The sequence below is a fragment of the Panthera pardus genome, unplaced genomic scaffold (genome assembly GCF_024362965.1).
Source record: "Panthera pardus isolate Hobbes unplaced genomic scaffold, ASM2436296v1 HiC_scaffold_2, whole genome shotgun sequence".
Lineage (NCBI taxonomy): Eukaryota > Metazoa > Chordata > Mammalia > Carnivora > Felidae > Panthera > Panthera pardus.
The window spans coordinates 71,208,065-71,220,605 of record NW_026526765.1 but is presented as its reverse complement, the minus strand read 5'-3'; the positions used below and the strand labels follow the sequence as shown (position 1 = coordinate 71,220,605).

At 40.9% G+C, this 12,541-nt stretch overlaps 1 protein-coding gene across 2 annotated transcripts in view; it reads right to left on the bottom strand.

Annotated features, from left to right (window-relative positions):
* Positions 1-12,538, bottom strand: part of EFNA5 (ephrin A5) — a 274,737-nt gene extending 262,199 nt beyond the window's left edge. Inside the window, exon 1 of one of the 2 annotated variants that reach the window (XM_053907158.1) lies at positions 10,720-12,538. In XM_053907158.1, the coding sequence (XP_053763133.1) occupies positions 10,720-10,844 (125 nt within the window). In that variant the 5' untranslated portion in view covers positions 10,845-12,538. The remainder of the gene's footprint in view (positions 1-10,719) is intronic. The other variant, XM_053907157.1, reaches the window with a different exon arrangement.
* Between the last annotated feature and the right edge of the window lie 3 nt (positions 12,539-12,541).

The following is a 12,541-nucleotide window of genomic DNA, read 5'->3' as shown; positions in this document are numbered from 1 at the left end:
CCTTCCCAATAAAGAATGCTTTGTTTCTCTTCAATTAGCCGAATTAGATTGTCCTTTATGCCTTTTTTTTTTTTTTTTTTGGCTTCAGAGAAGCCAGAGTTTCAAGTTAAGTCACCAGATATGTGACTGACCCCATACATATTATACTCATATGGAATATCCTATATGTATAGGCACCCCTCCCAACACACACACTCTGTCATGTTTTTGTTTTCCCAAGAGTATAGTTGACAATGGTGATAGCAGAGTGTGTAATTAGTTTTCATTGTTCCCCTGACAGCTATAGTTCCATACAAGACCCTTTCCTTTTTATGTTGTAAATGCTATGGAAAAAATACACTAATAACAGGCATTTAATTACGGGTCCAGCAACCATAGTGGGCACATTGCCAAAAGAGAAGGGAACCTCTGAGACAGCAAAAACATATATTTGCAGGGGAGGAAAAAAAACAACAACATATATTTGTTCTTCAGTTGCATTCACGTGCAAAATAGTGATGACAGGCATATGATGGAAAATTTTTAAATTGTTCCCTGAGTCTCTATCAACAGTAAAGTAGATATAAAATGATATACCAATACTAAAACCAAGAATACTACTATATCTATACTAAAATATTAATAAGAATAAAAGCATTGCTTATTAATAAAGGAAATACTCTTCAGAATAGCTTTGTTTTGATACTATCAGTAAAGAGTACAGGATTGTTTCAAATTTTGCTTTTTGCTTTGCTTTTAACAGAATTATATTAGCACTTGTGAAATCAAATATCTGGGTGCTCCATTCCTTGAGGCTTACTTTAATTTGTTCTATACAGTATTTAAGATAAAGCATCCCCCCAGTTGCTGTCATGGCGGACACCAGATCTGTCACTGAGGTCCTTTCTCGCCTGATTAATTAGTAATTGGGAGACACATTTTGGCAGCTTTCATTTCCCTATTATTTTCTCCAGTTTGACACAAAACCCTGTCAGAAGCACCACTATTTGAACTGTACCCCTCTTAGTGCTGGGTCACTAAATTTTAATAAATGGAGCCCCCGCCAGAAAACTACTGAAATAGGCATAAAAGTTTATTGAGGCAGTAAGAGTAAACAAATATATGAAGAAACACTGAATGCCACAGTATCTAAAACATTAATGGTCTGTCTGAACCCAAGGGTTACTGGCAAGATTACAGAACAGAAACTAAAAGAAAAGGCCTTTAATAAAACCACCCTTTCATCTGTCTTTAAAATACATATATTAGTTAAATTAAGTAGACCAACACTTCAGTGCTAGGGAGCCATACATCTGAGCCTCCTCCGTTATCCCAGCCAGACGAATAAATTTATTGGGAGGCAAAGGCTGACAGTGGCTACAGGAATACAGAACCCATCCGGAAGTCACAAAAGCTCTGTCTGAGCCAAACAAAGAAACATTTTTCAAAAAAGGTAAGGGAAGGAACTTAAAACTGAAGCTAAAAAGACTGATACTTCAGAGACCTGCAAATAGCTACAGAATCAGTCTCAGGTTCTCCATCTCAAAGTGTCAGTCACTTCAAAACAGCATCCTGCTACCACGGTGGCTCAGGACACTTGTGTGCCATGGCAGTGGCCATGCTGTGTGGGTCAGAGGTCACAGCTTCCACATTCCGACATCTGTCTGTATTTTCTTGCCCTGAAACAATAGAAGGGGAACCAGGCTCATTTGCTCTCACTTTGTTTAACCTAATTGTTAAACAAAAAGGAACATTTCCCCATATTTAGAATTAGTTTTCCTTTTCTTTCCATCCCCATTTGTTTCCATAAAATTAGATACTATAAAAACTTAACCGAGAGGTTAAGCCCCCTATACATTCTTACAGTTCAGTAAATACGACAAAGTCATACATCCCACTGGTCTCTATGGAACATGAAACATCAAGTGTCATGTCTACCACCATCAAAATCTAGATCACAACTTGCATTATAATTATCCAACCAAAATAAGCCTGGACTTGATTTTATTCAAACCACAAAATTGCATTTTAACATGACAAAATACGCTCCTTATATGTATTTTCACAATAAGAAGCAAGAGCTAAATGTTAACTGCACTCTCTACATAAATAAATAAGTCACTAATAAGACTCAGAATGAACACTCTGACACCTTAGAAGCAACAAGAAAAAACAAAAATATTTGTTAGTCCATTTAAAACAAAAAGGTCACTTTCGACACTCAGTTATTCTAGTCTTCTCCATCAGCCAAAAAACAACAACAAAAAATGGATGATGGATACCAGAGGAAAGTTTTTCAGTACAAAAACTGTCAACTTATACCTGGACTTCAATAAGAAGTCCATGAGATGTATACCCATTCTTAAAACATGCATTTTATTTATTGCCTTTATATTGCATCTGCGATCACCAAAAATCCTACTTCTAATGAACTGAGGCAATCTGTGACATAAGTAGTTTTCAATCTGTGCCCAGTTTAATCAGACTGACTGAGTCAGGTTACTTTGAAATTAATCTTAAGGAAGTTCTGTTTTTACTGCAGTTCATGGGAATAATGTTCCCAGACATCATCAAACAGATGCAGTAGCAAGAAGTTTAGTATAAATTTTTGGTAAACTTTACTAGGCCACATGTTCTTCCAAATGTATCCAAAAATATAAAACGTGGTGGAAAATACAGCAGACTCAGTTGATACATTCTCACATTTTAATAACAAATATGAGTTTACTTCCAATATAATTTTCTATGAGAACCCATAAGAATGGTTTAGAAATGAGAGAGTGAACACCTATATTTCAGGGACAAAAAGGCTCTGATTTCATATAATGTTTCTGAAAGCACCCCAAATGTTTCATTTTTAAAGATACCTACATTTTTATCAGTACCTCTTACTAGAGAAAGATTCTTGGTACCGCTGAACATTTGGGGGAAAAAAATGTTGGCTGACATAAAAAGGACTACTTGGAATAATTAAAAAAAAAAAAAAAAAAAAAAGGAAATCAGGATGGGGAGGGTGACCATAGTGGCTATTAATACATTTCTTTGAAATTAACAATAAACTATAAGCTTCAAGAGAAAAATACATATGTAAACATGGTACAGCCCAACATTTAATGTTAAAATATATCTGGGCTTAAAATGTATTATTACTAAATTAAACCATCCTTTTTTTTCAACTAAACATAAGAAGATAACATTTTAAAGAGCTCACAAAAAACTTGATAGAGCTTTAAATGTAGAGCCCTACCAAAATTATTATCAAGTGGTTTAGTCCTTTTCTATCGTCCATATTCATTTCCAGACCATTTTCATGAAAGAAATAAAATCGGTCTTAAAACAAGATGGCTGCTTCTAAGAGGAAAAAAAAAAAAAAAAAAAAAAAAAACCCCGCTGATTTAACTGAAAGCCAAAAACCTAGCCTTTCTAAATCAGGGAACAAAAACTTATATTTTTTTCTACTCTCCAAACATGTATTCACGCATTTCCACATGGACACCTATAGATTACACTGTGCAGTTATTTAAAATTATTAATAGCAATTTTTAAAAAAGGTTTAATTTTTGTGTGCCAATTACATAATTGTCCAAAGCATAAACACAGAGGTATCACATGACCAAAATTCCCACTTATACTTCATAGCAGAATCATGATCATCAGTCATGGAAATCAGGTCACTTGATAAGTAATGATAGGAATAATAGTGATGTATTTTTACATCTCTTAAAGAATGCCATCACAAAATGTCTGGTGATATCCTGCTATAAACACAACTGTATGGTACTTTTCAAAGTAAATACCCTAGGAACTTAGTTGTTACGAGTCTCTCCTTGAATCGTACTTTGCTGACCTTCCCTGAAGCAAATGGCAGATTAATTCTATGACATACATTATAAATATTAAAAGCATCCTCTTACATTTTGAAATAATTTTTAAATAGATTTTCATAAAAATCACTCAAAACTATTTTTATTTCTCACTTGAGTGGAAAATAAGACCTGACAGTAACATTTTCTTCCACCTGTCAACTGTCAATTGTATGAAGGATGTTTCTAAAGATGACAAAGGTTTATTTTTCCTTATTGAAAATGATAGAATTCTACCTCAATGAAAGCTGAGGTAACCATCACTGTGGTACACTCTGTCTCTCAGAGTGTCTCTCAGCAACTAGCTAACTTAAGTAGGAGTTTTCACTACCTTAAAATAATGTTTTTATTGAAATCTTTGGCTGTTGGAAAACTATACTCAGAAGCCTCAAAACCAAGAGTTTATATCCACACACATTTCAGATTACAAAATAGTGCACAGATTTCAGTAGTTTACAATGAATCCTTCAAAGGACAACAAGGAGTATAGATTATCAAGGATACTAAGATACAGGGAACTTTTTTTCATTCACAATCAAACTATGCATAATAATTATAGTACCAAAGAACCCCACATTATTACTTCGATATTTTGAACTAAGTGGCTCTCTTGTCTTTGCGCTGCCTTGTTTATGACTGACTAAGTTTGAAGACATAAATGCAGACAAATTTAAGAGGAAATAGATCTTCTAGTCGTGAGTAATATCCCATTCAGAAACACTGGAAGTTCAAATTAATCACAAGAAACTTTTCTACCAAACAGCTCAGGATATAGGTTGAGAAGCAAATGAAAATATAACTCTAATAATATAAATCAGGTCTTTAAAAGAGACAGTAATGTATGGATGTTTAGCTGTCTAAGACCACCATCATAAGACAAATTACTAAAACTGAATATTAACACCTCATTTCTTATACTACTCTTAGAGGTTTTTATACCTGAACATGTAGGTGTTATCCGTCACAAATGATCAAAAGGCATTTTTTTCTCAGTTCGGAAGACTTATCCTGTCTGAATATCCTGGGTAAGTGGTAGGGGCCTTCCTCACTGTACTTAGGGACATACAGTCTTCCTTTTCAACAAGAATATTTCTGATCAAAGCTGCTATTTTAATAGTTTGTATACTGTTTCTGAAAAGAATATTGATAATGTGGAGTCTGTCAACACAGACTGGTTCATTACTAAAAATAAATATAGATTTTAAAATCCTTTTTGCTACTGAAAGTTATTCAGAACAAATGCAAAAATGAAAAGTCTTGAATGGCATCTTTTTAAAAAGCAAATCATTTATATTGGGAAAACAAAAAACACTAAACAATAGATAAATGCTACCCACATATATAATTGTTCTTAACATTTCTTATGTTTTGTTCATTTTATATTTTAATGTATTCTCTTTCTCAGAGTTACATTCTTTTAGCATATACTTCTCCCCAGCTTGTGAAGGCCAGGACTCCTGAAGGACTAATTGTATTCATTCATTTTCTTGGCCCAGCATGAAGCTGGTAGCTTGCTTGGTTCATAGCAACAGGGGAGAAAAGAAGGCGCTCATCGTTATCTGTCCCTATCCAACAGGAAATCAGGCCAGTGGACAGAATGCAATGCAATGCCTGTTCAGAAGGCATCTTGCAAGATTAAATGGCAAGAAATCCACAAGGTTAATTTGCCCCCAAACAACTAAGGGCTCCTCCCAAACCTGATCCTCCGCCTTCAAACGTGGAAGCCTCCACAGCTAATGATTATCAGCCAGAACACACGTGGCAACAAGATATTCCTTCGGTGAGCCAATGGTTTAGTTAATACCACTAAAATCAACTAACAGGGAGTAATGAACAACTGAAGGCTCTCTCTGGTTCTTTTAATCACAGGGAGTTTATTGACCTTGGTATCATGCTGGAAATGCCAAACTAGACTGTACAGCCAAGCGTGCCTCATATAGCACTGATGTTCCAGTCACCTAAAAAACAAAAGACAGTTGACTATTTCTGAAAGCATATTTTGAATATATAACATAATGCATAAAATGGATAGAACAATTGTCTCAATAGTTAATTTTGCTTTCAAACTCTTTTGGAAAAGTGGACAAAAACAAAAAGCATATTTGTCTTATAATAATTTGTAAAGTAAAAAAAAAAGGGGGGGAGGGAAAGGATTCACTTCAGGTCTCCTACAAATGGGTCAGAGTAAAAACATGTGATATAAATCTCTGTCATACTGCTTCATTTTTATACAGATGTCCACATAAATTCTGATATAAATATAAAAATAATAAAATTACCCAATTATATCTAATAAAGTGATACACTACATTGAAGCTCAGAGTTAATAAAGTTAAAAGATTCTAAGTAATATTTTACTTGAAGAACTTTTAGGTTTCTAACATATAAAATAGTATTTAAACATTTAAAATTTTGAAAATAAAGTTAATCCTTTACAAGTTTGGTGATAAAATTCATTCAAAACCAGGATCAACTTTCCATCTTTCCTCAAAACAAAATCTTAGATTTAAATCAAACTGATTTCATTTATGTGTCGGTGGAAAAGGCACAGTGCTGGGACACTGGTCGACATATAATAAAACGTTGATGGCTCAGATTTTAAAAAATAAAACCAGTTTTATTTTGAAAGGCAAAGAAATAGCCGAGGGATTATGATTAGGAAATAAAATGTTACTAGCTCTCTCTACTTAGCTGCATACATATGATCTGTAAGCCAGAAAGGTTTTGGAGTACTGACAGAGAATTCACATCACTTTCACAACTCCAAGATTACATGTTAACAAAACTAAATGGTGTCAATTACCTGCTACTCTAACATGAAATGTTTAATTTACAGGTCCCTACAAGAATTTTAAAAGTCCTAAGAAAACATACGATTAGGTTAAAATTTAGTGTATCCCAGGTGAATTACAGAGATATTTTTTCCCATCAAAGTATAACACTTTAAATTGGTGATACTCAGAACCTAACAGAAGCAAAGCACTAAGTGAGGAGAATCAGTATTCTTAAAGTATGCTGGTATTATTTCACTATTCCATCCATAAATGCCAACCAGTAGGTGACATGTTTAATTATCCTATCATCATTTTGGCAACTGGTCAAAAGAAACCAATAACTTTTCAATATACACACAATATTTAAAAGAATATTCTCATTGGAAGCACCAAACTGTTTATAGCACTCTTCAGATTAAGAGGCATGTTCTTATATGGAGTCATCTCTATCTTTATAAGCGTAGCTGCTACAGGAGAATGTAAATAAAGTTTTATTACTGAAAGTCTCTTTAAAAGTTACTTAAAAGCTTTTTACATTCTTAAAGAAATTAAAGACAAATAGTTATATTCTCCATGATTTGGAATTTCATTACTCAAAGTTACTTAGTACCATGCTGATTCAGAATTCAGCATAACATTAAAAGGATCACTCTATTACTCTCACTATTTAGGTGAAATGTAGACAACTTTCTAGATTTTTAAAATATGGAAGATGCATTTAGGCAAATGTTATCATATATTTCTAACCAGATTGATAGTTCTCAGTGGCTATTTCAGAGATTTGTGCCAATTCAAAACATAAAATTAGTTTTTGGCCCGCCACCCAATAAATACTAGCAACTAAAAAGTTATCAGCATTTGAAAATTGAATATCCCCTTTCCAGAAGCGAATACCTAGGATGATAGATTCTAACAGTAAGACTATCTGATCAAGCACTTTTAATATTTTTTTTCCTCTGTTAATCTAGATCTATGGATGCTTGTGGTAGCAATGGAGTCAATTACGAAAACAATAAACTCAATAAACTCAATAAGCTCAAAACAATAAACTCCTAGGATTACACAAGTTACAATATAAGATATTTAAACCCTGTGATCAAGATGTAATACTTAATTTCTAATTGTATTTAAACATAATTTCAAATTTAAGTCCATTAGTATAAGCTAAAATATATTTACTTCATTTTACCAAAGTATCCCTTATTATCAGCTTAAGTGTCTACCGAACTTTTCTTATCTAAGAAAAAAATATTTTTTAAATGTATGGAAGTTACAATTAAAGTTTTCAGCTTTTTTCCAAAGGATTAAATCTTCTGATCTTATTAGTTTAGCCAATCCTAAAAAAATAGGATTTGTATAAAATCAGAAGGCACGGCATGGTTACTTTCCAAAACGATAACATTATTATTGAAAATAAATGAAAATAAATGTAAAATGTAAAATGAATTTATAAAATTTAGTAAACCCCTGCAAATTTTCTAAAATGTTTCTTCACTATCTTATGAGATAAACTGTGTTTATTTTAAGTTAGTTATTTTGCACTGGCTCTTTTTAAATTACATCCAAGCTGAATTATCTTAATACATCAAAAAAAAAAACAAAAAAACACCATCTTCTTCAACATTTCCGAGGTAAATCTGCCTATCGGTCCCTACTTTTATAATTATGTTATTTTTTAAAATAAGTTTTACTGTGACAACATATGAAGATAAATGTACCCACAAACCCCTAAGAATACTAAAGTTAGACATGAATCTCTTAGGCAGGGGGTACATCATTCTTTCTTTTGAACATTATCAAAATGACAATGATCAAATAAAAAGGAATTTCCACAAGCCTCAAATTAGAATACTGACTTGAGAATACCCTTGGTGTTTTAAAATTCTACAGATTAACTTTGTCTGGGCAGGTTCAAAGCCACCATGGCATCCTGAGCAGAGTTTTCTACAGGCAGGGCAAATCTATTAAAAAACATGACCTGTGACAAAAATCAATGTCCTAATCTCAAACCAAACAACAGTATCAAAAGCATAAAACAGAGATAACCTAAGATAAAATGTCCTCAAACTAACTCAGACTAGCTTGACAGGTTAAGAAGGAGGGGTACGTGGGGGTGCTTCTGATTCCTTCTGTTTTAGCCTAGGATGACTGGAACACCCAAGTATCCAAATAAATTAACACTATGGGGAAAAGATCACACTGTGAAGTTTGGACTGGGAAAGAAGACAACTAAGCACAAAATGCCCCACATTCAACTCACCAATTTCACTGGTGTTTTATTTAATAAGGCGCTGAAGTTTAGAAATATAAATTCCTCTATTTCATATATGCTGTTTAATAAAGCCCAGGGGGGAATAAAACCAACCAACATAATGAGACTTGCTTTTAACACCATCACAACTGGAAAGCTTGCTCTATTTGTCTTGTCAGCTTTAATAAAAGGCATCTCCTCTGGCAGGAAGGCTTCTCTTTCTTTTCCTAATAGTGGTAAGTGGCATGTCAAAGAAGAAATAGCTTCCCATCCCACCACCCACCTCCATGAGGCTTTTTTTTTCTTAACCAAACTTTCAGGGATGTCTCCACTTCTGCCAGGCGGTTTAATTTAGGATTTGGGCTACCTGGGTGTAACTATCTTTCCTGAAGTAGCAGGAGGTGGGGGACTCTCGGCCACCGGTAGACCGCTAATGGGGAAATCTGCCCATCTTCATCTGAGCTGACATTACTTCAAGCGAGGAATCCCTCCCATGTCTGCATAAGGGGGGAAGGCGGGAGGCCGACGGACAAGGCCGCCGGGAGGTAGGAAGAACCGGAGGCGCCAGCCAGCCCCCTCTCCCCATGCGCGCTGGGCGCGCAGCAACCAAAAACTATCCCCTGGACCTCCCGCCTCTCTCCTCCCAACTTCCACTCCAGCCCAAGGGAAAACCTGGGATTTTAGGTGTAACCGATGCTATTTCCGTCTTAGGCAGGCACCGAAACCAGCCCGCACCTGGAAGCTGGCCTCCGTCCCAGAGAGGCAGAGCATTATGGGCCCAGCGAGGCCGACTGCTGCCCACAGGCCGGGGAGAAAGTAGGGCTCGGAGCTGCTCTGGATCCGGAGAGGTTCGCCCGGCACTCAGGACAGCCCTCACCCCTCCCCACTTCTAGAATCCCCGAGCAAGGGACGTCTGCTTGTGGCCAGGGTCCAGCAGGCGCGCTAGGGCGCGCCCGGGCGCCCACCTCTAGCCTCCCGCGTACCCGGCAGGCTTCGGGGATGCCCACAAAACGGTTCCAGGTAATTGCGCGTGTTCCTCCGGCTGCACACCGCCAGGCCGTGGACTAAGAGCTCCCACCTCCCGTCTCCGCCAACTCCAGCAGCTCGCTCCGCACAAATGACGTAACCCGGCATTAGATCAAACTTTCTGGCACCTCGAGCCCATGGGGGGTGAGGAGGTGGGAGAATCCTCTCCACTGCCAGGCGCGCCGAGCCAACAGTGGCCCAGGGGCCAGATGATTGCCTCGCAGTTAAAGAGGAAAATAAAAGCCTAAAGCTTCCGCTCCCCAACCCCCCTCTCATCCCCCAGCCCGTGCACTCTCTGAACACACCGAGAAAGGGAAGAAAAATTTAAAAAAAAAAAAAAAAAGAAAAAAAAAAGAAAAAGAAAAAACAACTTTAGGGATGTTTGGAAGGTTCTGCCTGCAGTTCCCCTGTGCACCCACGATCCACGCGGGAACTCTTGGTGGCTCGTACCCGAGGCTCCCAGTGCCCAGGCGCTACGCCCGGATCGAGATGCTGGCCGGCTTGCCCCGGTGAGGAAGCGGAGAAGTCTCGACTCCCCAGCTCCCGCCTTTTCCGAGTCTCCCCGCGCTCTGCAGAGGCAGCGGGTCTGGGCAGCCCCGGGGACTCCCAGGGACTCCCGGCGTCTCTGAGGCAGCTTAACAAAGAGAGGCGCGACGGGTGCGCTTCCTGTGGGCTCCTCGAAAGCCATCAGCGCCCGGGCGACGCAGGCTCCGAGAGTGCGCGCCGCCTGCAGCTGGTGCGCGCGGGTCCCCGCCGCCACCGCCGCTCTTCCGCAGGGCGCCGAGGCCCGAGTATCCCCGGCTCTGCGCTCCCCCTATTACCTTACCTGGGGTTGCTGCTGTTCCAGTAGACGGCGTAGCGGTCGGCGACGGCCTTGGAGCCTGGGTCCTGGCTGAACACACACATCCAGAGCACCAGAAACACCAGCGTCAACATCTCCACGTGCAACATCACGCCTGGCCAGCGGCGGAGCCCCCGACAAGCCACTCCGGGGAAAGAGCAGGGATCCGGAGGGAGGGAGGGAAGGGGAGAAAGAGAGCAGGAGCCAAATAAATATGAATAAATAAGAATGAAGAGTGGCGAGAAAAGAAAGAGGCGCACACCAAGCTGGGGAGGGGAAGGAGAACGAGAAGACGGTGGAGGTTGGGGGGAGGGTGGGGAAGGGGTAAAGACAAACTCGCACCCCCAATGGAGGGTTCAGGAGGAAAAAAGGAATCACAAGATGGAGAGAAGCATGCGTGTGTGTGGTGGCGGCGGCGAGGGCGGGGGAAGGGGTGCCAAGCTGTGTCTCAGCGGCGGCGGCAGGCCGGTCACCCCGGGAGAAGGAGGTGCGCGCCGGGCCGGGCGGCGGCACCGCGGGTTGGGGCAGGCGGCGGCGCACGCTGCACAGTCACCGGGAGTTGCGCGCCGCGGCCGCGGGGAGACATACACTGGCCCGCCGGGCCCGGCTCAGTGTCGGCGCCGCGGGCTGCGCACGGCTCCGCCGCCGCCCAGGGCCCTCGCACTGCGCCCCGCTTCGCTCCAAGTTACTTTGGCGGCCGGTGAGAAACTGCAGGAGGAAGGCTCCGTGTGGATGGAGGGCTTCGCGCCTGTGGCCTTGGAGTGTGAGAAACCCCTTCCCCCTCCTTCTGTGTGCCTTAATCGGGAGACCCCTGGAAATCTCGGAGGAGTCGTAGGTGCTGCGGGTTCGGGGCGGTGCGCCGAGAAGGGTGGGGATTCGAAGCCACAAACCCAGCCCCGCCGGCGTCCTGGAACTGGGTAAGCGGCAGCTAAGCTGGCGAGGAGCGGTCTTGCCTTGCAAACCTCGAAGAAAAGTTTAGCTCTTCGTGTCTTCCGGCAGGTCCCCCGGCGGAGTCGGACTGCGGCGGCGGGAGACGACACCCCGGGCACTGGCGGAGCCTCGGGGATTTCTCGCGCGTGCTTTTTTTTGGCCGGGTGTGGGTGCACCAGAGTGAATGAAGAGCAGAGGTTACGAACCAGCCGGCCAGACGGAGCTGGGAAGCCCAAGCCTGCAGGACGACGCCAACCCAACTGTTAGGCTGGAGAGCGAGAGGGGAAAACAATCACTTTTAAATGAATCCCTCCAACTCCTGGATGGGCTGATGTCAGTCTCCGATCGCCTTCTGGGAGCAAGACTGAGCCCCCAGACGCCGTGCCAAGAGCCTCGGGTGAGCGCTCAGAAATGTCCCTGCGACTCCGACCGGTCCGGCCCCAAGCCCGACAACTTGTAGAGATGCATCAATCAGTTTGAAATGGGAAAAGAGGAAGAAAAGAGAGAGCGCAGGAGCGAGTGGCACCTCCCTGCTGACTACATCAGAAAACCTTCCCGATCCTCCTGCAGCTGCTCCTCTTTCCCTCCTTGGGCACAGCAGCAACAAGAGGTGAAAACCACCAACCGAATCCTAAAACCTCTACCAGGCGGGAAAATAAACTTGAGTGCAGCAGCAGCAGCAACAGCACGAACAGCCCGGGAGGGATTGAAATGACTGGCGAGAAGTGGAAAGAGGTAAAAGTCAGTTTTGCAAAAGAGAAAAAAAAAAAAAAAAGAGAGAGAGAGAGAGAGAAAATGCTTTATGGGAAAAATCTTCTCGGGCACGCCCCCTCGTTAATGACCTGCGTGTAAAGCCGACAGCAGAGGCGACCCAGCC